The 26,578-nt window shown below is 37.6% G+C and overlaps 11 protein-coding genes across 11 annotated transcripts; 4 read left to right on the top strand and 7 right to left on the bottom strand.

Annotated features, from left to right (window-relative positions):
- Window positions 1–450: 450 nt before the first annotated feature.
- On the bottom strand, window positions 451–1,489 carry EV154DRAFT_422972 (uncharacterized protein; the record flags this gene model as incomplete). Its single annotated transcript, XM_051596114.1, has 4 exons — window positions 451–663; window positions 717–844; window positions 900–1,005; window positions 1,058–1,489. Coding segments are annotated over 4 exons (879 nt in total), but the record flags the coding sequence as incomplete, so codon positions are not given.
- A 154-nt stretch (window positions 1,490–1,643) lies between these two features.
- On the bottom strand, window positions 1,644–2,715 carry EV154DRAFT_538619 (uncharacterized protein; the record flags this gene model as incomplete). Its single annotated transcript, XM_051604291.1, has 6 exons — window positions 1,644–1,769; window positions 1,824–1,906; window positions 1,972–2,105; window positions 2,162–2,215; window positions 2,272–2,421; window positions 2,492–2,715. 6 exons carry the CDS (start codon window positions 2,713–2,715, stop codon window positions 1,644–1,646), a joined length of 771 nt encoding a protein of 256 aa, XP_051456340.1.
- Window positions 2,716–4,374: 1,659 nt separating this feature from the next.
- On the top strand, window positions 4,375–6,750 carry EV154DRAFT_466406 (ras guanine nucleotide exchange factor domain-containing protein; the record flags this gene model as incomplete). Its single annotated transcript, XM_051597733.1, has 6 exons — window positions 4,375–4,453; window positions 4,511–4,716; window positions 4,770–5,440; window positions 5,494–5,653; window positions 5,726–6,184; window positions 6,247–6,750. Exons 1-6 carry the CDS (start codon window positions 4,396–4,398, stop codon window positions 6,748–6,750), a joined length of 2,058 nt encoding a protein of 685 aa, XP_051456341.1. The 5' UTR covers window positions 4,375–4,395.
- A 1,841-nt stretch (window positions 6,751–8,591) lies between these two features.
- On the top strand, window positions 8,592–11,646 carry EV154DRAFT_538620 (adaptin N terminal region-domain-containing protein; the record flags this gene model as incomplete). The annotated part of the gene is made up of 7 exons (XM_051604292.1): window positions 8,592–8,678; window positions 8,754–8,947; window positions 9,005–9,134; window positions 9,197–9,298; window positions 9,377–9,482; window positions 9,540–11,480; window positions 11,591–11,646. The coding sequence occupies 7 exons, from the start codon at window positions 8,592–8,594 to the stop codon at window positions 11,644–11,646; spliced, it is 2,616 nt and encodes an 871-aa protein (XP_051456342.1).
- Window positions 11,647–12,790: 1,144 nt separating this feature from the next.
- Window positions 12,791–13,783, top strand: EV154DRAFT_512869 (RNase P subunit p30-domain-containing protein). The gene is made up of 5 exons (XM_051601965.1): window positions 12,791–12,890; window positions 12,959–13,002; window positions 13,071–13,181; window positions 13,243–13,589; window positions 13,658–13,783. Exons 1-5 carry the CDS (start codon window positions 12,800–12,802, stop codon window positions 13,746–13,748), a joined length of 684 nt encoding a protein of 227 aa, XP_051456343.1. The 5' UTR covers window positions 12,791–12,799; the 3' UTR covers window positions 13,749–13,783.
- A 60-nt stretch (window positions 13,784–13,843) lies between these two features.
- EV154DRAFT_512872 (uncharacterized protein) lies at window positions 13,844–14,833 on the bottom strand (the record flags this gene model as incomplete). Its single annotated transcript, XM_051601966.1, has 3 exons — window positions 14,643–14,833; window positions 14,347–14,575; window positions 13,844–14,278 (listed from the first exon to the last, which is right to left on the bottom strand). Coding segments are annotated over exons 2-3 (475 nt in total), but the record flags the coding sequence as incomplete, so codon positions are not given.
- Window positions 14,834–15,364: 531 nt separating this feature from the next.
- EV154DRAFT_445331 (uncharacterized protein) lies at window positions 15,365–17,502 on the bottom strand (the record flags this gene model as incomplete). The annotated part of the gene is made up of 5 exons (XM_051597082.1): window positions 17,419–17,502; window positions 16,856–17,334; window positions 16,481–16,782; window positions 16,154–16,324; window positions 15,365–15,976 (listed from the first exon to the last, which is right to left on the bottom strand). Coding segments are annotated over exons 1-5 (1,569 nt in total), but the record flags the coding sequence as incomplete, so codon positions are not given.
- Window positions 17,503–17,703: 201 nt separating this feature from the next.
- EV154DRAFT_512875 (60S ribosomal protein L37) lies at window positions 17,704–18,624 on the bottom strand. Its single transcript, XM_051601967.1, has 3 exons — window positions 18,599–18,624; window positions 17,959–18,196; window positions 17,704–17,881 (listed from the first exon to the last, which is right to left on the bottom strand). The coding sequence occupies exons 1-3, from the start codon at window positions 18,599–18,601 to the stop codon at window positions 17,844–17,846; spliced, it is 279 nt and encodes a 92-aa protein (XP_051456346.1). The 5' UTR covers window positions 18,602–18,624; the 3' UTR covers window positions 17,704–17,843.
- A 394-nt stretch (window positions 18,625–19,018) lies between these two features.
- Window positions 19,019–22,547, top strand: EV154DRAFT_544293 (armadillo-type protein). The gene is made up of 4 exons (XM_051604590.1): window positions 19,019–19,181; window positions 19,255–19,504; window positions 19,650–21,321; window positions 21,411–22,547. Exons 2-4 carry the CDS (start codon window positions 19,470–19,472, stop codon window positions 22,509–22,511), a joined length of 2,808 nt encoding a protein of 935 aa, XP_051456347.1. The 5' UTR covers window positions 19,019–19,181; window positions 19,255–19,469; the 3' UTR covers window positions 22,512–22,547.
- Window positions 22,548–22,719: 172 nt separating this feature from the next.
- Window positions 22,720–24,204, bottom strand: EV154DRAFT_552645 (small G-protein GPA3; the record flags this gene model as incomplete). The annotated part of the gene is made up of 7 exons (XM_051605071.1): window positions 22,720–22,791; window positions 22,849–22,876; window positions 22,939–23,307; window positions 23,369–23,503; window positions 23,580–23,740; window positions 23,826–24,010; window positions 24,087–24,204. 7 exons carry the CDS (start codon window positions 24,202–24,204, stop codon window positions 22,720–22,722), a joined length of 1,068 nt encoding a protein of 355 aa, XP_051456348.1.
- A 294-nt stretch (window positions 24,205–24,498) lies between these two features.
- EV154DRAFT_512882 (inorganic pyrophosphatase) lies at window positions 24,499–25,969 on the bottom strand. The gene is made up of 7 exons (XM_051601968.1): window positions 25,811–25,969; window positions 25,619–25,734; window positions 25,411–25,530; window positions 25,114–25,327; window positions 24,808–25,021; window positions 24,693–24,750; window positions 24,499–24,625 (listed from the first exon to the last, which is right to left on the bottom strand). Exons 1-7 carry the CDS (start codon window positions 25,872–25,874, stop codon window positions 24,551–24,553), a joined length of 861 nt encoding a protein of 286 aa, XP_051456349.1. The 5' UTR covers window positions 25,875–25,969; the 3' UTR covers window positions 24,499–24,550.
- Between the last annotated feature and the right edge of the window lie 609 nt (window positions 25,970–26,578).

Raw genomic sequence — 26,578 nt, forward strand, 5'->3', positions numbered from 1 at the left:
TAATCGATCTGAACCAGAAAATGTACGTGCCGCATGCTCACAAATCAAGGCACATATCTTGTAACTTTCAATCACTTCCAAGGTCTCTCTATCGATACCGAACTGTGCCTGTGCGATAAAATCGTATCTAAATGCAATTTTTCGATACAAGACCGCGCAATCTTCCATTAATTTCGTTTGCTTTTTCATATTGGTATGGCCGAGGACAGAAAGCGTGTGCTGAATAGCAGCCAGCATTTCCATACGAAGCTGTATATACCACGATTGGTTGGTTCTAGGTTTCTCCAATGACTGAAGCGCTTTGAGTTGCGTCAGGGATTTGATAAACTTATTTGATATAGAGGCTGTATACCCGCTATTATTTGTAGTCTGATCCTTGGATAAAGTCCATTCAGCATGTGCGAGCGATGATAAAGAACTTAGCCAGTAAAAACAGGCTTCGGTATCCACTTTCTTACGCAATCCCTTCATCGTGTTATACATCAATTCATACCATCCGCATGAACCAGCCTCCATACCAATCAAATATATATTCCATCCGTTATCCAAATAGCTTTTTGTCTCATCGTCCCATTTTCCAAATTGATTTAATAGTGATATAAGCATATCTGTCAATTCATGTGTACTTTTAGTGGTTCGTAATAATAAACGGACCAAATTTACCTAATATGCACTGTAAGGACTAAAAAAAGAAAAAGTTATTAAAATCTACTTACATATACGGTTGGCCTTTTCACTCTCTTTTGTAGCTCTTTCAGCGCCTCTTCTGGAAACCAGGTTGATAACTGTGTACATTTTCTTGATATAGAAGAAAGATAAGGCAGTAATACTGCAGCTATTTCATCTATTATAAATACAATTAGTATAGTGTTCATTTCACCAACTTTCTCATCATGTACCATCCGCATTAGTTAACAAAGTGTAAGCATCTTTAAAGGATGCATCGCAGTCCCATTCTTCCAAAAGCAGACAGAAATTTGACTTGATTTTTAACAGTTCTCGTAACTATATATACCGATAATCAGACACAAATCGCTATATCAATAATATTACTCACTTTGTACTTGTTTGCTTGCTTTAAATTTTTATCTTGATTAATTAATACTACGTCTACTTTTGTAATATGTTCTGCAACTCTATAACCCAATTCCTTCATCTTTGGAATTATCTGTCCATCAACATCCATCGTATCGTCGTTTCTTCTTGTGGATAAGCTGACTCGCAAAACAGTATACAACATTTTTGCGCAGGCAATCAAAAGTGCGTAATGTTTATTTTCTATAGCTCGAATCATGATTCGTTCACATTCGTATATCGACATGATGAATTCTTCCACTATGGGCGAGTTAGATGTAATGATCTGGACAATCAGTTTTTGATGTGTATCGATCAGGCTTTGCGCACACTTGAACGCTCTTTGTTGTGTTCGGCTATCCCCCTTTGATACGATGACTTGCAAAAGGCGAACAATATGCGTTTCGTCAAACATGATATCGTTCTTTCCGAGTATAAACAAATCATACAATACGTTATATCGAACATCCTCTCGGGTATCGTTCAATGCATAATTCAATAGTCGATCGATCTAAAGTAACGAGAAAAAAAAATGTATTAGCAACGGCCTATTGTTCATCGTACGGTCTTTATACCTGTTCCTTGCGGTCAATGACAGCTTCACTCAGCAACAATGTCAATGTTCTTAATGTTACAATGACTAGCTTGCTCTCAGTGTTCGTATTATTTAAAAGGTTTAAACATGCTAATTTTGCCTATTCAATTATAAGTTGTGTTTCTTTTAAAAATATGCTTAGTTCTTGGTTTACCTGTCTTGCCATGCCAATATCCTGATGCATATGACGAAATATCTTGACTAGCCGCAATTTGATATCAAATGGCGTATCTGCTTCTAATAGCGCATGCAAAATAGGTCAGACACACAAAAATATCCTTCCTAAATGTATTAAATCTTACTTTCAAGTTTGTCTGCTACTTTTGAGAAAATGACAGAGGGAAATCTGTTTGATCTTGCACATATTTGATCTCCTGCCCATATAGCAGCTTCGAGTTCAATTCGGTCAGTAGCTAATTCCAATCGTTGAATGATACTATTGTTCAATAAGTTAAATAACTTGTTTGATTATCTATCCAGATAAGGGTTTACCCAAATTGAACATCCAATTTCTCTGCGATAATCATAGACATACAACCAAGAACACTATGCAAAGGGTCAGCACTTCAAAAATTGGTCTAGTCAAACTTTTTCATACATACCGCAAGGTAATGGAGCGGGCAATCGTGTCGTTACTACCGAGAATGGGTAGGATACGTCTCACGGTTTCTTCTACGTTGATCACTTTAGCCAAATGGAGATCTGAGGCTTCCTTAAATACTTTATATACATAATATTTAACATTGTTGTTACTATAATAACAGCGTGAATCAGAAGAGCATCAGGCATGAGGAAATCAATTTTTTTTTTTTTTTGGCTTACTATGTTCGAAACCAATCAGCTAATTTCAAAATGGCAGCATTAATGACAACAGGATAGGGGTATTGTTCAAAAATATGAATGAAACCAGTGAGCGCTTGGATTTGAGAGCCTTGAATGTTTAAAGCTGCTGAACGTGATTTTTTATTAAATTTCGCTTCTAATTCTAAAAGTGCTTTATGACCCTCGGTTTGATCTCGAGCTGCCGAAGTATTGAACTCATCCATGGTTGATTAAAGGGTAAAAAGATCGCGACGTTTTTTTTTTAAAAAAGAAGTTGTAGCTGTGCTTGTTTTTTAAACAACCGCCCCATGATTGGTATTAAGATTCAATACGTTCTGCTTTACATCAGTAGTCTAAACCTTCGATATCGAGGAAAAAGCAATATGTTTTCTTAAATAAACTGTATTTTTTCTGTTAAAATCAATCACAAATGCCACTTACTTTAATTTAGACATAATTCTTACTTTTAATCTTATTAAATCATTGACAATCTACAAGCAAATACTATTCACCACATCAAACTAGATGTATGCATGTACTATAGTTAAAGCTATACACCGTGTATTATAAATTGTTGAAAAATAAAACTTGATCTTTGCGAGCTTTGGATAATGCAGTTGCTGACAAAATAAAATGATGTTCAACCAATAAAAAAAAAGGGGTCAGGATCACCAAAGCGAAATTGTTTTGAGTGTCTTTATCGAATAATGGCTACCGAGCTTTACTCAATTTTTTTTCTAACAAGACAACCTTCCTTTGAAATGCATTGTCAGACGAGAAGTAATAAAATAAGGAGTGCATTGTTACACAGGCTAAAGAAGCGCATTTTTTAACCTGGGTAAAATAATAAATGCATTTTGACACTCCCTAATTTACTTTTTTGGGATGAAAAGGGGAGAGGTGTTGCATAAAAACAAGTGTTATTAAATCGTATCATTTGCCATCAGAGCATACGCATAAACACTACACGTTAGCATAATAACAAATCAATCGACGACGATGTCATGAATTTTTTCCCCTTTTTTTCCTCTTTCTTTTTCTTTTATTCCGAAAAAAAAGCAAAGTAGGGAATATATGTAAATGAAAGAAGAAGGAATTGTTAAAGATACAAAAAGGATATCAAAACAAATCGAATCAATTGTTACCAATAGAAACCAAAGTGTAATAAAAAATAAATAAAAAATCATGGGAGATGAAAATAACTTTTAATAGTTGGAAATTTGTTTATGGCGGACACTGGAATCAACTTTAGAAATTCTGTATATCTTTATACCAAAATTGACTCTTAAACAACAACAACAACAACAACAACAGCAGCAGCAGCACGATTTATTTCATGATCACCTGATCACTATTATGAACGCTTCTGCACTTCTATATTCTGTCACCAAGGCGATTATTTCAAAGTTTAAAAATGAAGAGACAACATTAGAAACGTTATCATTAGCAAATCAGTTATTAGAGTTGGTCGAGAGAATGAGACATCAAACCTTGGACAAAAAGAGCTTTAAAGTAAAATTATAACAAGAAGAAAAAAAAAACTAGGGATGAGCGAAGCACTAATTTGTAGTAGTTGCTTATTGTAACCCATTTATATCAACTTATGAGCTCAATATTGGTTTCTTTCTTGAACCAGCAAAAAACGCCTTCCATGATATTGACACCTCCACCCACTCCAGATAAACAGAAAAGTGAGATCATCAAAATACGACCACACTATTTGATATTCTAATCCTTTGTTTATGTTTAGGTGAGACATATTTACTGCCATCATTTCTTTATCAGGGAGGAACTCGTGCAAAAAAAAGGTAACCATGAAAAAAATAAAAACAGGGATAATACTTGACATTCCTATTATTAATACTTTTCTCCTTTTTTACATTCTTTTTCCTCTTCTTTTTACAATGTATACCTTAAAAAACAACAATAGTGAAAAAATCAAAACTAGCCATAATGACACAGGTAACATAGGAATATAAAAACACAAGTATATAAAACCTTAACATATTTACACCCTAGTCGGCAAAAGATTCATTCGTAGCATATCTTCCCTGAAAAAAAGTCATCACCACAATGTTTCGGACTCAAATAGTCAGTCTAGACTAAAAATCGATGAAGAAAGAACCATAGAAGGAGAGTCATTAAAAAAAACAAAAAACAGTCTAAGATTTTTCTTTGGTGGAAATAAACGTCAACCAAAAGATATATTTGAAAACAGTAACGAGGTACCAAGACATTTCAGATATTCATTGTGCATTTATCTAAATCAGATATCTAGTCAGATAGTACTAATAAAAGAGCATCTGTTCAAACATTGATATCCCCGTATGCAAGAAACATAAGTGTACGTACAACAAACGATTTTGATAGCTCCGATTCTGCTTGCTTCACTACAACTTCCGATATCACAGACACCATGGTTACAACATCTATTCAAAGAGAGTTCGCAGAGCCCGTATTTGTAAAAGAACAGCCGTTTTATCTAAAGCACAACAGATCTGAAAACGACCTCCGGGTACTTACATCAATCTTAAAGCCATGGGGCCCGAAAGAATTAAAGAGATGTCCTTCACAACTTTCGCTTGTGAATAAGCTGTACAATATGAATACTAACGAAGACGAGGATGACAAAATATTAAGAAAAGTCAAAGAAAAGGGAAAAGAAGGCTCCATACTCCACGTATCTGAAAACGGGGAAGACGTGTTGGTTATGGAAATGGTACAATCAAATAAATTACAGGTTCTAGCCGGTACTCTGGAAAGACTGTTTATGAAATTAGCCGATGAAAGCTCTCAAGATCTAGATTATGTTGATACATATATCCTAAGTCATCTATTCTTTACAGATTCCATTGAGCTTTTGGAAAATCTAATGGCCAGATTTCACTTGGAAGCATTACCAGGGGAAGCAAATTACTTTAAAAAATGGCAAAGATGCATTCAAGTCAAGTAAAGTATAAATTTACCACTTACACTTATCCGTTTTTTTTAACATTTAGTAGAGTATTAAATGTTATTTCTCGTTGGATCAAACTACAGTTCGAAGATTTCACGTCAAATCCAGTTTTAATTACTCGGTTAGAAGCATTTTTAAACGGTGATGTCGATCGTGCTGGTTTCACGGTCGAAGCGGACATGATTAAAGAATCTTTGGATAGACAAGTAAGTACATTGTACTCTTATGTCAATACATATTAATCTTTTTTTTTTTTTAAAAAAAAAAAATCATCACAGAATATTCAATATTCCAAGTCAAGGCACTCATTCATTGTTCAAACGTCACAATCCCTTGTGTCATTTGGCAATAGTTGCACAACAACAAATAATCCTATTGTGAGACGACCGTCTGTCACACCGAGCTTTCTATCATTTGTATCATACTCAACACCACCCGACTCACCACTCTACTCACCTGACGTCTTCCTATCCCTCAATTCTAAGGACATTGCGCGATATCTGACGTTGGCCGACTTTTACATACTAAAATGCATTACAGCTCAAGATTACTTGACCATCTATTATCCCGGCAACATTAAAAAAAAAAATAAGGATCATATAAAAATTGACTACGTGGCCATGATGACTGAACGAGCAAATAGGCTGAGTAAATGGGTAGTCGAAGAAATCATTGTACATAAAATAAATAGCAAACAAAGAAGAATGACTATAAGAAAAATGATTGAAATAGCAAAGGTAATTATTTTTATTTTTTTTTAAAAAAAATAATACTCAAAACTTAAACTAACATATGACAGCTTTGTTTGAACTGGAATAATTTCCATACCAGCATGGTGCTTACCATGGGTCTAACCCAATTGCAAGAATTTCGAGATAATACATGGCAGCAGGTGTCGTTACTGCCTAACAGAGATGTAATGACACTGAAGCAACTTATAAAATATCTTAACGTGTGTAACAATATGAGCTATTATCGACAGGCGTTCAAGAAGGCAGCAAAGGCACCATGCATACCCTTTTTTCCGATCGTTCTCAAGGATTTGACATTTCTAATGGATGGTAATGCAACAATCAACGATAATGGACTGGTCAACTTTACAAAGTTTCGGATGCTGATACAGTCCATTCATAGCGTGCTAAACTATACCATTGAAAATTATTATTTCGCTTCTGAGCTGGAATACTTTCCATTCTTTCCAAATCAGAATATGGTCCAGCAGCCTCAAAGTAGTCTAGATATGGTGGCAACAACTTTGGAAACACAAATAAAAAGTTGCTGCATTGACGATCCTTATGATTAATAAAACAATCGGATTATATATAGTATTTTTTTCATTGTTATTTTTTTTTACAGTCATTGTGCTTCACACGAAGAGGCAAAATGCCAGTCTATTATGTTATAGCGTTATTATAAAAAAGCATTTTGTAAATGTTTGGTGTCGCATGAATTATGCGCAAAATTTAGTTCAAAGTATGTTTCTTGCCATTTATTGGCACAAAGTTTATCTGCATGAATAAGCTTTTGATTTTGATTGATCGTCGAAAAAAGAAAAGGTACATGCATGATAAACTGGTAGCAATATAATGAATAAATCATCCCATTATTCAAAAAAAAACCCATATTAAGTTGTAAAGTCCTCATTACTCACGTACTCACTTACTGGAGTATGGCCCAGTTTTTAAGTGATTGATCGAGCTCTGTTATCAACCTGATCACTTCAGGGTTAGAGCTATTTATGAACAGGCAAATTTTTTCTCGATACATATAAAAATGTTGTCAATTTACACTCAAAATATCCTTTTGTTAAACAAGTACCAAATATGATACAAAATGTACTAATTGCAATAGTAGCACGTCAATTTGATGTGTATCAAAACTATTAAATCGTAATCTTACATCGATATGAATATAGATACCCAGTTATTTTCGTAAAAGACAGATAATATCAACGGTAATAGAAGATTTACATAAAAGTCAAAGTCGTATTTAGCTGCTTGTGTTTAGTGGCAACTATTCTTGGAATTCAACCTAGTATTTCGCTTGAGGTTGTACAACCATGTACTTTTTTAATCTCCATGGTGATGACCTTAAACAAGAATAAATAGGCGACTACAAGCGTCGCTTCGCTGCCACCGTAAAAATAATAGTAAGAGGACACTCAGCATTATTAGGAGAGCTGTATTACGTTAGCAATATTTGTTTAGATATTATAATTGTGTAGCCGAATATAACATGGAACAAGGTTAGCTGTAGCAATATCTACATTCAAGTATTAATGTTAATCATTTATTTTTTCCATTCAGTAACGAAAACATGTGTCTTGTCATTTAAGAAGGCGGGGTAATTTTTACCAAAAAATATCAATGAGCCCTGATTTAGTCTGGAGATTTTTTGCGTTCTATGCATTTCATGTTCTCCTGAACTCACATATCAATGCATATGCTACAAGTTACTCGTTTTATTGAATGGATTTTAATGAACGATACTGAAGCCAAAGACTAGTTCAACTTCCACCATTTTTTAACATTTAATATATACGTAATTTTTTTTTTTATTTTTTTTTGCTGAATGACAGTAACGTCACTCAATGGGACAGAAAAGGACCATGGATTTTTTTTTTTAGGTGGGGAAATGAACCATATGCCAACCCTTTTCCTCCATTTCCCAATCAGGAAACATTATTCAGGACCCGCTTATTAAGTATTTTTTTTTTGTAAGTCGTCTGGTGAGGGTGTTCTGTTGCTTTTTTTATTTTTTTTTCTTCATCTTCATCATGAGTGCTATGCGTGGGTTGACGGTATTCATTGGTAATTGGTATACAATACTACTCACAAAGACTTTTTAATTAATTGTTTCGTCCGTATTTCTTTTAGCCGATATTCGAAAATGTATGAACAGAAACAAGAAACGCTTTATACCCAGAAAAATACTAAAACATTAAGCTAGGTCGTGTTCGAGAGTTGGAAGAAAAAAGAATTAATAAGGAAATGGCCAACATTCGTTCGAAATTCAAAGGTAAAATAACCTGCCATAATATTGATATTTCAGTGGGATTCAACATCTTTTGTTTTTCTTTCTCTTTTTGTAGAGGGCAATTTGAACGGATATCAGAAAAAGAAATATGTCTGCAAATTATTATACATGTATATTCTCGGTTGGGATATCGATTTTGGTCACTTGGAAGCCGTCAATTTGATTTCCAGTCAAAAGTACAGCGAAAAGCAAATTGTAAAGGCCCTCGCAACATCTATAACAAAAAAAAAGAAAAGAAAAGAAATGCTTACTAAAAAATCATGTTGTTAGGGTTATTTGGCAGTTACTTTATTATTTCATGAAAATAGTGACCTTGTACGACTTGTTGTGAATTCCACAAAGAAGGATCTGGACGATATGAACGAGATTAATAATTGCTTAGCATTACACGCCATTGCAAATATCGGTGGTCGGGAAATGGCGGAGAGTCTTGCTGTGGATGTTCACCGTTTATTGATTTCACCGTAAAGTACAACATAACGAAGAAGAAATAAGTATTTTAACTCTTCCATTTTTACTAGAACATCAAAGAGTTTTGTGAAAAAAAAGGCTGCATTGACCTTGTTACGTTTATTCCGTAAGCATCCTGATGTAATTCCTGTCACAGATTGGGCAGAGCGCATCATTTCTTTGATGGATGAATATGATTTGGTACGACACGCTATAGATGCATTGGCACCCAGTACTCACAACTTTCCCTTTTTTTTTTTAAGGGTGTGGCACTCAGTGTAACTACATTGATCCTTGCTTTAGCTCAAAGTTTCCCCGTAGAGTATAGTGGATGTTATGAAAAGGCCGTCAATCGTTTAAAGAGAGTAAGACGAGAGAAAGAAAGAAAAAAGATTCCAGTGTGGATAAAAAAAGTGGGATATTAAATGCAACGTGTGATATAGATTTTGATCGAAAGAGATTACAGTATGGACTATATTTATTACAAGGTACCTACACCTTGGTTACAAGTCAAGTGTCTCCGTCTTCTTCAATATTACCCTCCTCCCGGTAAGTAGATAGTTCTTTATTTAAAGAGAGAATTCATGCTCATTGAATTCACTACAGACGACGTTAAATTACGCTCTGACATCAGCGAGCTCTTGCAGATCATCATCACCAATTCTCAAGATGCGCCTAAGAACGTGCAACACAGTAACGCCCAAAACGCCGTCTTGTTTGAAGCCATTAACCTCGCCATTCATCTTGACAGTAACTCCACGATTTGTGCTCAAGCGGCCTCACTTTTAGGCCGCTTTATTTCCAGCAAGGAGACCAATGTGCGTTACCTTGGTTTGGAAACCATGGCGCATTTAGCTGCTTGTGTTGATTCTTTGGAACCCATCAAGAAGCATCAAGAAACCATCTTGTTGTCATTGCGCGACAAAGATATCAGTGTCAGAAGACGCGGTTTGGATCTTTTGTATTCCATGTGCGATACCTCCAATGCCAAGATTGTTGTGTCTGAATTGTTGAGATACCTTCAAGTGGCGGATTATGCTATGCGAGAAGAAATGGTGTTGAAGATTGCAATTTTGGCAGAGAAATTCGCATCTACGTATTCCTGGTACGTGGATATCATCTTGCAATTGATCTCGACAGCGGGCGAACAAGTAGGAGAGGAGGTCTGGTTCCGTGTTGTACAGATCGTCACCAACAATGAGGAATTGCAAGAGTATGCAGCTAAAACCGTTTTGAATTATCTGGGCTCGCCTCAGTACAATGAAACCATGGTTAAAGTGGGTGGTTATATTCTTGGTGAATTCGGTCATTTGATTGCCAATATCAATGGCTGTAGTCCTATCGAACAGTTTAATGCGGTGCATGCCAAATTCAATCTCTGCTCACTTCAAACTCGCGCATTATTAATGACCACCTACGTCAAGTTTGTGAATCTCTTTCCTGAAATCAAGGGCCAGATTTTACCTGTGTTGAACCAGTACAGATATGTCTTGGATGCTGAACTTCAACAACGTGCTTGTGAATACTTTTCCATATCCACAATGCCAACAGATGATATGCTCCAAACTGTGTGTGAAGAGATGCCTCCTTTCCCTGAACGTGAATCGACCTTGTTGCTCAAACTCAATCAAAAGCAAGGTGATACTGAAGATAAACGTGTATGGGTCATTGGTGGGCGTGAAGCCAATATGGAACGTCAAGATAGCTTAAAACGTATGGTCTCTGTTCGTTCTAGCTCGGTAGACAATGTCCATGCTGCTGCTTCAGGATCTCCCTTGGCCCCTGCACACATGCCTACACGGTCTAATACCATGCCACTCACCTCATCTCAGACGATCCAATTATCTGATGAACCCGATTTACTCAACTTTAATGATCTTTCATTAGATACCAATCATTCTTCTCCTCCTTTGCAACTCTTAAATATTCCCACTAATACACCTTTAGCCTCTGGTTATGAGCTCGGTTACAACCTCTTACAATATAACAAGGAAGGTGTATTATATGAAGATTCTCAAATGCAAGTATCTGTCAAATCCGAATACCATGCCAACCAAGGGCGTCTTGCCTTATACTTGACCAACAAAACACCTTACACTATGTCAGATATCAATGTGGTGGTGACACCTCTTGAGGGACTCAACATCAACCTTGCACCTGCTGATAGTCATCTACTCTCAGCTGGTGGACAAACTCAACGCTTGATCACAGCCGAGTGTGTAGATGTGTTTGCCAATTCACCCGATCTTTTTGTGACGTACACAGTGGGTCCGGAGACTCCCATTCTTCACTTGAAACTTCCCATTGTACTCACCAAGTTCCAAGAACCGATTACAACCATGGATGGTACTAACTTTTTCAAACGCTGGAACCAAATTGGAGGACCCCCTCGTGAAAACCAAGTGATCTTTACAAGTCAAGTGCCTATTCAACTTTCGACCGCTGCCTCCATCTTGCAAGGCTTCGGGATAGGATTATTGATCGGTGTGGATCCCAACCCTAATAATTTTGTGGGTGCGGGTATTATGGACTCTGGTGCAAGAGGTGGTAAAATTGGTATCTTATTACGGCTGGAACCCAACATGGAACAAAATGTAAGTGTTTTTTTTAAGAAAAAGAAAAAATAGATTAGCCTTGTAATAACGTGTGTGCATTAGATGTATCGACTTACGGTCAGAACACCTACAGAAGGTGCTTCATCTGTTGTACGTGAGATTTTGGAAAGACCATTGACTTACGGTTCATAATTGTGTAATCCTCAAAAGCAATACCCCCCTAACTAGTTTTCAGATTATTATTTAAACAAATAAAAAAAAAAAAATTACACCCATTTATACTACATTCTGCAAAATCCTGCTTCTGTGCACGTAGCGGGGGGAAATCTAGTAGCATGAAATTATTTGGTCACGTTTGTTAGTAAGACGTGCCACATCAGTGGCAAATGTTTCTTCTGCTCTGTTGCTGCTGGGTATGCTTTAGTAGTGAATCCGTCAATGACGCTTTTTAGCTGCCTGATGGTCATATAAATGGCACATCAAAGTAATGCTAACATACTCAACACATTTACCTGTTAATAAGTAAAGAGAAATACACTGCTTGCTACAAAAAATAAGGGGTATCCTTTCCAGCCACTTTCTTCCATTTTTTAATGGCTTCAGAAACAGACCCTCCCACTATTGGAGAGAAAATAGATACGTGTTCTTATTAACACAGACGAAAAAAAAAAGAAAAGAAAAGGAGATGAAATAAGTCTTGATGTCTCCAGTCCATATAAAGTAGCTGTGATATCACCCGTGTCTCGCGAAAATCAGACAACTTTTGGTGCATGAAAAAATGTGCTTTTATAAAACTCTGCATTTGCTTGAAAAAAAAAAGTTTGTTAATATGAACTTACCTGCTTATGAAACAACATAAAAAAGAAAAAGAAAGGAAAAAAAAAAGTGTGTGGGCGGGTTTATATACCATGAGAAAAATCATGTTGACATGAGATAATTGTTTACTTATAAAAAAGGAATAGTTATCCTAATGATCAAAAAATATTGGCTGATCTAATCATCAGTGATTTGGTAATATACACCAAAAATATCGAAAACAAATCAACAACATTCATGACGCCTCAAGGGAACACATGGGTGTAAACGAATTGAGTTTAAAATGCACATGTGGCTCCTTGGAGGTATCATCAGTGTATATGATGGTAGGCTCAACAGAATCGGCCTAGTTCTGTTTGCAGCAATGGAGATTCTTAAAGTACGTTTTACATACTCCGTCTAATACGCCAAAATAGGGGGGATGTAAGAACTGAATTTAAATACTTTTTTTGGGCGGCTTGAACAAGCCACTACCCTTTTTTATTACCTTTCACCATGTACTGCGATCTCAATATACCATGTTCATCGAACCCCGATCGTGCTTCTGTCGATAGAATTAAACTTATTTTATCGCGAGTAACTCAATGTAAAATTAGATGAACAAAAGTTTATCAGGGTGAAACTCATTATTATTATTATCTTGGTTTTTTACAGTTCAAGAATGTACCGTTGCTTTAAACTACACCATGCAGGGAAAAGTAAGAAAGCAAGAAACAAAAGAAGTGAGGAAATCAAAGACATGTGCTAAAATAAAATCAAAAAGTAGATGCCATTAAAGTCAGAAAAATATAATTTTGACAAGAGCTTATTAAACTCACCTTTTCCCTTGACGGTTTTATCTCGTGTGACCATCGAAACAGACGAGCTTTTACAACCAGTAAATATGATATGACCGGTTCTTATATAAGAAGGAATAACAGTAGCATAAAAAAAAATAGGACACGGTGGCACAATTAAGAGAAAACTTTGACTTGATTGCGATGAAAACCACGGATCTCGGTGTATTTCAACAAGCATGTACAAGTGATGCCATTGATATCATTTCATTCCATTTCACAGAACGTTTACCCTTTGAAATAAAGGCAGCTGATATTAACAAGGCATTGCAACGACACGTTTATTTTGAATTATCCTATGCCAATGCGATTCGAGATGCTCAAGCTAGAACCTATACAATTGGTGTGGCCAAGCAATTATTTGAATTTACACATGGAAACAATTGTATCATTACAAGTGGGGCAGAAATCGTATCCGAGATTCGTAATCCTGCAGATGTATTTTATTTGTAAGTTGTTATCTTATTTGGGGTCATCGTTTTTTATGGTTTGTTTCTAAACTTCTTTTTATATGTAGTGCTAAATCTTTGGGATTACCTAACGATAAGGCTAAATTTACAGTGGAAAAGAATTGTGAACAATTAATCCATCTTGTCAAAAATAAATAAAAGAAGAGAGGTTGGGAAACAATAACAAAAAAAAAAAAAAAAAAAATGATAATAGATGTGTGTATGGGCTTGTATGTTTATTATATGGGGAAAGAAAAAAAAAAAGAAGAAGAAGAAAGCGTGCGATGTGTATAGGATTAGTTTATTTTTCGTCTTTTAAAGACACGGTCAGCTTCTTGATGCAGCTCAGCTACACGACCTGCCAAAGATAAATACATGCGTTGTTGTTGTTGTACGATATGTCCGATAGCTTCGGGTGTAGGAGGAGCATCTTTTTGTAAACCATTGACAGCGTCTTGAATCGATTCCGTAGCTTGTGTAAACTGTTGAAGACGATTTTCCATCTGTTCAATTGTATTTGCAAAGAAGGTCCAGTTCTCAAACGCACCACGCGTACGCCAGTCCTTTGTATCTTGCTTTTGAACATTGCTGGCTGCCACTGCGTTTAAGCGTTGCTCCTTGTTTTTAGAGATTAATTCATGAAGAGATTCACCTTGCACTTCTAATTGTTTTCTTAAAATTTGTGCATCCTACATATAAAAAAAAAACACATTAAAATCTATCTCCCTCCCCCGTGTCTATGTGTTATACTACTTACGTTATCCATACTAAGTGCCTTGATACCGAAATCAGTCAAATCAGGTCCAAAGGACGAATTCAACTCATCAGCGATTTTATCATGCATATCCGTTTGTTCTGTAATGAAATTAGCAAGTAAAGCCAATTCATTACGCGCTTCATCGGGTAATTCCCAAAAACAAGTTTTATATGTGATTTGGCTAGGTTCTGTCACTGTGGATTTAAGTGTTGTTTGCACTGGTCTTTCACTATAATTTTTTTACATATAAATATAAACTCTCTCTAGACCTCCTTCCTTTTTCCCGTTAATTTTACCTTGATGTACTGGCATCTTTTTTCGTTGTGGATAAAGATAAAGGACCAGATACGTCACTTGCAGTTGTGCTTGATTTACTGAAAGCAAGATCGGCAGAACCAGGTGTTTCAACCACCACAGGTGTGGATCCACCAAATGTGACTTTTTTACCTCCTGTTCCCACCGCTGCTGCTGTTGATGTTGTTGTTGCTGCTGCTGTGGTTGTCTTCTTTTCTGCCTCGGTTTCTGTTTCCTTTGTAGATGACGCATTTCCAAAACTAATGACGGGTGCCTTTGAAGGTTCCTTTGATGCTGATGTACTGGAGGAAGCAAACGAGAAGGGTGTATCGGATGATTTCTTTTCGCTCGTAGACTTATCTTTGGATCCTGCAAGCGAAAAGAGAGGAGGTTGACTTGTGGTAGCAGAAGCTTTGGTATCTTTTTCAGCGGGGGGTGCGCCGAATGAAAAGGTTGTCTTGGGGTTCGTAGCGTTGAAAGGGGAAGGTTTACTGGCAGTGTCACTACTCATTGTAAACTTCTTTGAAGAAGAAGGTCCGTCCTCATCTCCATCACGATCCAGCTGTCTCTTCTTTTTTGAACCTTCTCCTTTATCTGTTGGATTGCCAAATGAAAAAGTTTTAGCGGCTTCACCGCCACTAGGAGGTAAGTTGAAGGTAAAAGGCTTTGAGGCGGCAGCGGTCTTTTCGTTCTCCTCTTTCTTTTCTTCTGTCGTCGTGGCGGGTGGTGCGCCAAAAGTGAAAGGTGATGCCTTGGGAGCATTTTCAGTAGGTTTGACGGTAGGTGGTGTACCAAAGCTGAAAGGCGATGGCTTCTCGGTAGATTCTGTTGATTTTGCAGGTGTACCAAAGCTGAAGGGTGATGGTTTCTCCTTCTGGGCTTCGTTAGGGGTGGCAGGTGTACCGAAAGTAAAAGGTTTGGCTTTATCAGCTTTCTCTACTGTAGGTGTGCCAAAACTGAAAGGTGAAGGCTTTTCTTTTTCGGCTTCATTATTACTAGGTTTAGTGATAGGTGTACCAAAACTAAAGGGAGAAGGCTTCTCTTTATCAGCTTTCTCTGCTGCAGGTGTACCGAAACTGAAAGGTGTAGACTTTTCCTTCTCGGGTTCTGTTGATTTTGCAGGAGTACCAAAGCTAAAGGGAGAGGCCTTTTCTTTCTCGGGTTCTGTATTTGTAGTAGTAGCAGTAGGCTTTACAGGAGAGCCGAAACTGAAGGGTGAAGGCTTTTCCTTTTCAGCTTCGTTGGTAGATTTAGCAGGTGTACCAAAGCTAAAAGGGGAAGGCTTTTCGGTGTCTTTTGCAGGAGCAGCACCAAAAGAGGAGAATAATTTAGGTTTCTCAGCGTCTGATGATGAAGAGGCAGCAGTAGCAGTAGTAGCAGGAGCTACCTTGGGAGTACCAAAACTGAAAGGAGAAGCAGCAGCAGCAGCAGCAGCAGGTTTCTCTTGATCAGACGTAGTAGCGGGAGTACCGAATGGACTGGCAGTAGCAGCAGCAGGAGCAGCAGCAACAACAGGTTTTTCAGCAGGTGTTCCAAAACTAAAGGTAGGTTTTTTCTCAGTGGTGGTATCCTCCTTTGGCTTTCCAAATGAAAATCCGGTGGAAGGAGTGAAGGAAGGCTTTTCGGTCGTTTCTTTTGCAGGTGTACCGAATGAAAATCCTGTAGAAGCAGGTTCGTCATTTTTCTTTGCGTTCGTATCTTTTGTCGTTTCGTCTTTATTCGTTGTGGTAGATTCAGCATTTGTTGTAGGTTTAAATCCAAATCCGCCCGTGGGTTGGAATGGGGACGCGCCAAAGGGTGATGGCTTTTCGTTACTGTTTTCCTCGCTTGTTGATTTCACAGGTGTTCCAAATGAAAATCCACCCTGTTGAGCGGCATTGGTAGTAGTAGTGGTAGTAGCAGGGGGGTTGAACGTAAATGTCGTCTTTCCACTGGCATTATCTACAGGCTTGGGTGGACCTGTAAATCCAGCAAAAGAGGATGATGTTTTGATGGGTGTATCGTCCTTTGTAGGTGCGGCAGCAGCAGTAGTAGTGGCAGGTGAAGAAAAGCTGAATCCAGTGGAAATGACAGGTGTAGGTGCGTTAACAGGGGTTCCAAAAGAGAAAGGTGAAGGTGTCTCATTAGCTTTGGGTGTTTGTGCTATATTTTTAAAAGGAAAGTAGATTCAATTACTGGTTTAATGTGTACGTTACAAGCTTTTTTTTTTTTTTACCAGTCATGGAGAATCCAGCGAAAGGACTGTTGGTAGTTGGTGTGCCGAATCCATTACCGAATGCTGGTGTTGCTGCTGTAGGTGTTGTTGGTGCTGCTGTTGCTGCTGTGGTAGGTGTAGTGCTACCGAATGGAGAAGGAGTAATGTTTGTATTTCCAAACCCTGAGAAACCACCGAATCCAGTATTTGTAGTGGTATTAGCAGCAGTGGGCGTTGTAGGAGCAGATGTTGCGGGAGCAGGGAATCCGGTGGTATTAAAACCGGTGAGAGAAGGGTTACCAAAGCCAGTGTTGAAATTAGGAGGTGCTGTTGCTGGTGGCTTTGCTGCAGTTAAAGGTGCTGATGTGTTTCCAAAACTAAATCCGGCCAAAGGACTAGTGGTTGCGGGTGGTGTGCCTTGACTGCCTGCTGACATGAAGGAGGTGGTTCTGTTGGTTCGACGTTTGGGTACCGCAATGGGACGGTCAGGGTGTGGGTTACTAAAGAAAATAACAGGGAAAAGGGGAGGTATTATTTAGACGCGCTTTTTTTTTTTGGGTACGTTTTTTTTTTTTTTGGCTTACCTCATTTTTTTAGTTTTTAGTTAAGAAAAAAGAGAGGGGATAACAATTTTATTTCAGGCCATTGCCTAAACTAATAAAAAAAAAAAAAATTGGAAAGAAAAAAAAAGGTGACTTTCTTTAGTGAAAAACACGCGTTATTCATCTAGCGCTTAAACCGAATCAATATCAAAATAAAAGGAGCGTGTGTAAATATAAATAAATCAATCGAATTGCCGTGCATCAAAAGCAAGAGTTTAAAATATAGCATTACGCATAGATACAGCAAAAAATAAAATAAAAAATTGGTTTCTGGTTTCGAAGGAAGTAAAAAAAAAAGAGAACTTTACTCTTTTTCCATGCCTTAAATTTTTATTCAAAGGAAAAGGAACGGGTCAAGTTTTTTTTTTTAAATGTTTTCGATCAGGACACGTTTAAAGGGACAAAATTTAAGCAGAGGCAGAGACAACCTTCTTGGCTTGAGTACCTATTATATCGCATAAACAGTTAATCATCTTTTCTTTTCCTCATCCCTTTTTTTTTTTTTTCTTATCAATGTCTTACCCTCACGGAAACCGTTCTTGAAACGACGTTGGACATCCTTCAAGTGAGACATACGACCGGTACCGGTGGTCTTTCTACGTTGACCCTTTTCGGACCAGTTGAAAGATCTGATCTTGGCAGCAGGGTAGCCACATTGAGCACAAGTCTTCTTTTGCTTGTGGAAAGCACGGTTACCGCAACGTCTGCAGAGAGTATGGGTCTTGGTGTGACGCTTACCGAAGGAACTGGTACCTTTGGACTATTGGTTTATCAAAAAAAAAAAAAAAGAGTTAATAAACATGTTTTTTTTTCTTTTGGTGCCATCAATGCCATCCATTTCTAATTCAATGCTCCATTAAAGGAGAAAGGGAAAGTGTATGTATGCGTGTATGTGTATGTATATCTATGCTTTTCCTCGGGTGTGTTTGTTGAAAGGTGACAAAAAAAAATAGGACGAAATCATGTTGCGCCCATTAACCATGTAGAATTAAGTGTTTGTGTGTTTGTGTGTATCTGGTTTATCGTGCTTGGGAGGAGGATAATTTGTCCATCCATAATCGTTGAATATAAAAAATCGATGCTTTCCCTCTCTCCTTCTCTCTCCTTTGTTGATGGATGTATTTGGATGGTGTGGATTGATGGTCTTTTTTTTTAACATTACCATAGTGATTAATTAGACCGCGTTTAGAAGGAGGGTTTGACAGTATGATGAGCAACCGTTCCAGGTTGCAATCTCGCAAAAAACAAATTCCGACGCTAAGCCACTCCTAATTTTTTTTTTCTCTCTCACTCTTTTTTTTTTTTTTTTTTTACAATCCCCACACACTTGGAAAATGCATTAATAAGTTGAACGCGTGAATAAACGCGATGCGTGTTTTCATTATAAACAAAAAAGAAAAAAAAAGGGGGGAAGAAGACATACATGTTTCCTGTGTACGTGAGTGTCTCTAGATGATGTGTGAATTCTTGTTTGGTTACGCGTGTATATTTGTGTACGTGTATTTAGTGTGCGTTGTGTGTGTATGTGTGCTAGTAAATACTAGTTTTTCTTGAAGCTGTTTAAATTATTTTGAGTAACGACATTTTTTTTTTTTTTTCCTTTCTTTTAAATACATTCATCTATTTTTTTAAAAAAAGAAACATGGATAACGCTGTATTCGAAACACTCTTACGAGTTGCCGATAGTGATGGTACGATTCGTACTGCTGCTGAAAATAGACTGAAAGAACTTGCTGTTCAACCTGGTAAAAAGAACAACCTCTCGACACAACTAGAATGTTCTTTTTTTTTTAAATGATTTTTTTTTTCATTGTATAGAGTACCCCGTGAGTCTTGCAAGAATTACTGTTTCTCAGCAATTCACCATTGCTCAACGTCAAATATCCTTTTATATATATATATATTGCAATACGACTAACCATACACACACACACACACACACACTTATTGCCCTTAACCCTTTTTTTTTTATCTTTACTTGGCTGCAGTGACACTCAAGTTATATGTAACAAACCACTGGTCCAGCAAAAACGATGATAAATTCATCGGTCCTGAAGCACCACCCGAGGTAAAAAAAAAAAAAAAAAGCAAAGCTAGACCTTTTTTGTTTTATTGCTTCTTCTCAAAAAAAAAAAACTAAAATGGTTATGAATGTGGTAGAGTAAAGCTGCTGTGCGTGAAATCATTGTTACAGGCCTTGCTGATCCCGAAAGTAAAATCCGAGTGGTGAGTGCCTACGTTGTATCCAAGATTGCACATGATGATTTCCCCGAGGATTGGCCCAACCTATTTGATATCTTGTTGAGCTATTTGAAAGCCAACAACAAGGACAGTGTACACGGTGCGATGCATGTGCTTTTGGAAATGGTCAAGAAGGATATCAGTATTCAACAATTACCTCAAGTTGGACCTGTTTTGATTCCCGAGATGTTTCGTATTTTAACTTCAGACAGTGTTTATTCATTTAGTACGAGAGGAAGAGCTGTGAATATCTTTACTAGCTGTGTGGAGATGTTATCTACGTTACGTGAAGAAGATCCTACTTTGGCAGACCAGTTCATTGCTCCCATCATTCCTCAATGGTTAGAAGCCTTTATTGTGATTTTGAACCATCATGTACAAGGTGACGCTGAAAAGGCGACGGAGGAATATGGATTAAAGATGAAGGTCGTCAAATGTATCTGTACCATCAGTGCCGAATTCCCTAAATACATCACAACCTCTTTACCTCAAATCTTTGAACCGATCTGGATGGACCTTTATAACTTACGAGAACGTTATGTACAAGAATTCGTCAGCGATGCAGGTGAATCCGGTGAGACCTTTCAAGATTCAGAGGGAAACGAAATTGGTTTCCAACATTTATTGTATGTCCTCTTTGATTTCGTATCTACTGCATGTACCAAAAAGACCGTGAAGCATTTGTTTGTGAACCCAGAGGGAGCAGCCACCGGTTTCTTTGAACAGTTATTGTATGTCTATATTATCTATATGCAAATCACACAAGAACAAGAGGAAATGTGGTCTTCCGATGCCAACCAGTTTGTGGCGGATGAAGAGGATGGTACATTTACGTTTAACGCACGTGTCGCCTCGATCGATGTGCTCTTGACCTTACAAGATGCTTTCCCCGTCCCCTTTTTCAATGCACTGACGGCCGCCATCCAAAGTCACATTGCCGAATCCAACGAGGCACGTAACGCTGGTAACGGTGACTGGTGGAAAATCCAAGAATCCTGCTTATTGTCCGTGGGTCGACTTTCCGACGAATTGATGGAAGCCTTGAACGATGAAAAGAAACAAGTTCAATTCGATCTCAAGAGTTTATTTGATCATGTGGTTCTCGAAGACATGAAGGCAGCGGAATTCCCTTTCTTGCAGGGCCGTGCCTTTGTCTTTGCCAGTGAGTTTGCCAAGATTTTACCTGCTGAAATGTCTAGCCAGTATGTGGCTGTGGCTGTTCATGCTTTACAGGCTCCCACCAGTGGTATCCCCGTCAAGATCTCTGCTCTTCGTGCTTTGGACAATTACTGCAAGTACTTGAGTCCCGAATATGTCACTCCTTATCAAGTGAATATCATGGAAGGTACATGTCAATTGATGCCCATGGCGACGGAGGAATCTTTAATGTTGTTACTTGAAACATTGGCTTCTGCCATTAAGATCAATCAAGAGGTGACTGCAAAGTACGAGCATATCTTGACAAGTGCTATCTTACAAGTCTGGCAAAAGTATGCTTCGGATTCCATCATTACCAGTTATATCTTGGATATCTTTGAGGAACTTGCTAAAAACACCTACTACTATCCTTCCTTGTGTGCTACCGCCCTTCCTTTTATCAATCAAGTCTTTTCCACCACCAATACCGATCCCATTGTTCACGCCGTAAGTTTTTTTTTTTATGAGGGATATAAGAGTTAAGCGAAAAAAAAGGAGTGCTGATCAATTTTTTTTTTTTGTGTGTTGTGATATAGTCGGCTGTGGATTTACTTGGCGCCATGATCTTATACGGACCTTCTCCATTGCCCAATGAATTCACGGACCAAATGTTCCCAGGATTAATGCAATTAGCATGGAGTGTTCCCGATATTGATTTACTTCAAAGTGCACAAGAGTGCATTAAACAGTTTATTGTGAAGGATTGTGAACATGTGATGCGATGGCGTGACCCTTCAGGCAAGAGTGGATTAGACTATGTGATTCATTTCATTGCCAAACTTCTGGAGCCTACGGGATCGGATTCGGATGCGCTCTTTGTGGGTGATTTGATTGTGACCTTGATTCAAAAAGTGGGACATGGTATTTCACCCGTGTTACCTGATTTATTAACGGCTGTGTTGCGTCGATTGATGAATACGGATTACCAGCCCTTTATTCAATCTTTGGTGATGGTATTTGCTCATTTGGTGATCTCTCAACAGGAGACGGTATTACAGTTCTTGTGTAATACGCAAATCGGTGGTAAGAGCGGATTAGAGATCTTGATGACGACCTGGTGTGAGAACTATGATAGTTTCTCAGGATACTATACGATGAAGGTGAGCGCGATTGCGTTATCCAAGATTTACTTGTCCAATGACCCACGTTTGGCGAATATCACGGTGAAGGGAGAAATTATTGTGAATCCCAATGCAGGCATTGTGACGCGATCCAGAGCGAAACGTAACCCGGATCAATATACGGCGATTTCCTTGAACAGTAAGATCATCAAATTGTTGGTGAGTGATTTATCCAACGCCTTCTTGACGGAAGGAAACCCCTTGGTGGAGGATGCTGAAAGTGGAGATGAAGAGGAAGGTGGTGATTGGGAGGATGTGGAAGACAGCGATTTGTTCTCGAGTCGTAATAATATTAACTTGTTATCGGATATGTTGGGTCAATTGGATGAAAATGATGATGAAGAGGATAACCCGGATTTGAAGAACGATCCTATCTATCAAACAGATATGAAGGCTTATTTAACTGACTTCTTTAGAAATTGTCATGCTCACAACATTAATAATTTTAACGAGATCTGTCAAAATCAATTGAATAATGAAGAAGCCATGACTATAGAATGCGTTCTTCGTCAATAAACAATAGTAGTTGAAACAAACTAATTTATATTTTTTTTTTTTTGATGTTTGACACATCAAGGTATTATATAATATGGGTTGTGAAGGGGAGTGATTTTCCCCTCATCTATTTAGGATATGAAGTATATAAGTATATAATAAACATGAGAAGGGAAGTGGAGGAGTATTTAGTTGTACATTCTTTGTGTGGGATGATATTAATAGATTCTTATAAAATGCCAGAGTCCTTTAACGCATTCTGCAATATGGTTTCTTTAATTACTGCAAACACATGACGGATCTATAAATGAATTTTGTTAATTCGTAGATACACACACATATAAACAAAGGAACTTACTTGATGTGTATCTGTGGCCTGTGTCACACTAGACGGAAGAAAGAAAAAAAAAGTTGAAAATTGAGAAGAAGTACAGACAGAAAAACTTACTGTGGGTATATATTGAGATTTGCTCTATTGGTTTGAGTGAAGCGCCACAAGATGTACTTGGCAGCTTTTCCAGGATTGTCAGCGCCTGAATAATCGGGAAAGAATCGATTGAGAGGAACGCGCGGTAATTTTGCCCTGAACAAATCAATTTTATTCAGGAACAAGACGATGGAGGTGCGTAAAAACCATCGACTGTTGATGACAGATTCAAAGACGATGAGGGATTCTATCATGCGATTTTGTTTATGTTCTTCTAAAAGCACTTGATCGTATTCACTGAGTGCAACGCAGAAAATGATACTGGTGACGGCTTCAAAGCAATGAATCCATTTTTTACGTTCGGAACGTTGACCACCGACATCAAACATGCTAATCTATTCTTGTTAAAAAAAAACACCATATCAACGTATAAATAAATATAAAAACGTACTGGATAATGAGTTGAGGACCAGCTTGAAATTTTGTTTCTGTGATGCCTGTTGTTTTGGATCGAGCATACAGGACATCTGCGACGGTGGGGATATAGGTGGTATCCAAGGTGATTCGTTTCATGTCGTTTAAAAAGCTAAAATTGAGGTTTTTTTTTTAATGTTTCGAAGTGAAAAAAAGAGATAAGAAATAGGGAAAAAAAAAAACTTTACTAGGGTGCCGAATCCATGAAATAAAATGCATTTGAATGTTTATCGAGGAGTGTGAGTACGATAGGATCATTCCATATTTGAATAATAAAAAGAGCCATGTCTGTATCAAAAGGTAGTGAAGGGTCTGTAATATGATAGGCTAGAAGATGATCTATCAGTGTCTAATAAAGTACAAAAAGATTTTAATTATTCATGCAAAAAAAAAGAGACTAGGGAGCATAAAAGTACTATTTTTAGGAGACGAACCTGATCTTTGATCGTTTCAAATTGATAGTCAAATTTATGTACGGCAGAGATAATAGATTGGATTGATTCGAGTATATTTTTAAAGATTGTGAATTTCCATGTGATGAGTTCTTCGGGCGAATAACCGTTTTGATGAATGATTTTCATTTGCTTGACAATGGTTGATTTTCCGGATTCTCCGCTTCCTGTGCGTTTTAATCTATTTAGCATGTGAAAGAAAAAGAAAAAAAGGGTTCATTTGTAGATAAGCCAATACTTTACCCAGTAAGAGTATCTTGCATTCTCGCCGAAGCTTCTTTTGGTCTTGCTCTAATTCACGATCAATTGCCAGACTCTTTTTTCGCTCTTCTCGGTTCTCTGCTGACGTGCATATTCCCATCGTGCGGGTGATAATAATAATAATAAAAAAAAAAGGGACCGGAGAAAAAGAAAATAAAGTGAAAGAAAACCCTTTTTTTTTTAAAAGAAGAATAGAATATTTTAATTAATGCAATTTTATTGTACACACACTCTCACTCTCACTCTCTCACTCACTCTCACACATAAACACATGAAAGAGGGGGGGGGGGGGGCGGTTCCTTTTTTTCAAGGGGACAAAAAAGCTCTCTCTCTCTCTCTCTCTCCTTGTGTAAATAATAAAAAGTGACGCGTTTTAAAGAATGTTTGTGCTGCATTATTGTGTATATGATATTGAATTTTTTTATTTTTTTGGTTATGTATTGAATTTACAAGTTGTGACCAGAGATGAAGAACCACTTGTCAACAGAGGCATCAATGGGAGCATCGGGCTTGGGAGAGGCCTAAAAAAATTTTATATAAAAGAATTAGCAAAACATGAATGTGCATCTTTTTTGTCTGTTAGCTTACGGCAGGGACATCAACAGAGTCAGACTTGTAAGGGGAATCTTCGACAGCAGTGTTGACACTATATGATTTACAGTGTTAGATAGATGTACAAAAGAAAGAAAAAAATTAAGCTTACGTCTCAATATCCTTCTTGTCAGAGGCACCAGAGATAAGAGCCTTCCAGGCTTCATGAGTCTCTTGAACAATATCAGTAGCATACTTCTTGTTCTTGGCTTCACCGCTGAAAGCGAAAACGTTCTCGGGCTTTCCATCAGGGATTTTGTAGATACGGAACCATTCATTGGTAGCACGAACGAGACCAGGAAGATGCTTCTCAACATCCTCAATATCTATTTCATCATGTATAAAATTAGCACTCTTTCATCTACACAACCCCCTTTAAACTCTCCCTTTTTGAATGCTCCCCCTTTTTTTAACTTACCGTTCAACTTGGAGGCCAAAGGATCGTTGATATCGATGGCAAGAACCTTCCAATCAGTTTCACCTTCATCCAAGAGAGCCATGATACCAAGGACCTTGACTTGCTTGATTTGACCAGGATAAGCAACTTGTTCACCGATTTCAATAACATCGATGGGATCGTTATCACCAACAGCCTTGGTCTCAGGGTGGATGACAGTGGGATCTTCCCAAGTCTGATAAATAAATAAAAAAAAGGTAAATATTTATGGTGGAATGTCACTTTCAGAAAAAAAAAAAACCTTAAAAAAAAACTTACTTGAGGGAAGGCACCATAGTTCCAGATATAACCCTTGTGGGGGAAACAGTTACGAACGAATCTAAGCTTACCCTTCTTGGTATCTTGGACAATGGGGTTCATGGCAATTTCCTTGGAGATCTACATATTAGAAGAGGGAGAAAGGTAAATATATACGCGTGTGATAAAGATAGTATATATCATCCTTTATTTATTTATTTTTTTTTACCTCGAGCTTGGCGTTGGACCAACGGGGAATCTCAACAACCATGTTAAGAATGGTCTTTTCGGCGTTAGCGAAAAGAGGGATATCATGGAAAGGAGAGACGGGGACACCGTTCTTCTCTGCAATAGAAACAGTCAGCACCAATAAATAATAAAAATCACCACACACACACACACTCTCTTTACAAGCACTTACCAAAGTAGAGACGGTATTCAAGGGTGTTGAGAGCACCAACTTGGCGGGTAGTGATATCAGCCATTTTTTATAAAGAATATAAAAAAAAAAAAGAATAAAAAAAAACTCTAGGGTTTTTCATTTTTTTAATTGGTTTTAATAAAAATATTGATGACGCCACACACACAAGTAAAGTCCGTTCTGACCAATAATTGGATGCTATGATCACGAAATTCTTGCCTCAAATTAAAAAAAATTCCCCCAACCCAAGCCAGAAAGTAAACAAATCTTGTTCTGCTTTACAATGTCTAAGCCAAAACATGATAGAGATGAATACATGATGAAGAACTTTTTTGCTCATCTTTTTCTTATTATTCCTTTACTGGCTCAGTTTGATTATTAGGATTCATCTTTTCCCATCTTGATCTATATCTTTTTAAAAGAACACTGGTGTAACGTCCGCCCCCCCCCCCTTTCCTTCCAAGATACAATGTCAGTAAAGATGAGAGATGATAAGCTTTTTGCAAGTGTTTGTTTGACGTGATTGTTGTCAGATAAACATTCCGCCCTCTGTCTATTAGCGCACGGACAATTGATTAAAAAAAGAAATAATCTATTTCTATTATTATTCAACCGTATATACACAAACAAACTGATTAAACAGTGTCACGACAAACAGTGGGTGTGGATGCTTCGTAAAAAAAAAAAACGAGCCACACACACATGATTTATTCCGTGAAGGTGTTTCACATCCTCATACGTACTTTTTTAGGGTACTTTTTTTTTTCA

This window comes from Mucor mucedo, assembly GCF_025094135.1.
Source record: "Mucor mucedo strain NRRL 3635 chromosome Unknown EV154scaffold_62, whole genome shotgun sequence".
Classification (NCBI taxonomy): Eukaryota; Fungi; Mucoromycota; class Mucoromycetes; order Mucorales; family Mucoraceae; genus Mucor; species Mucor mucedo.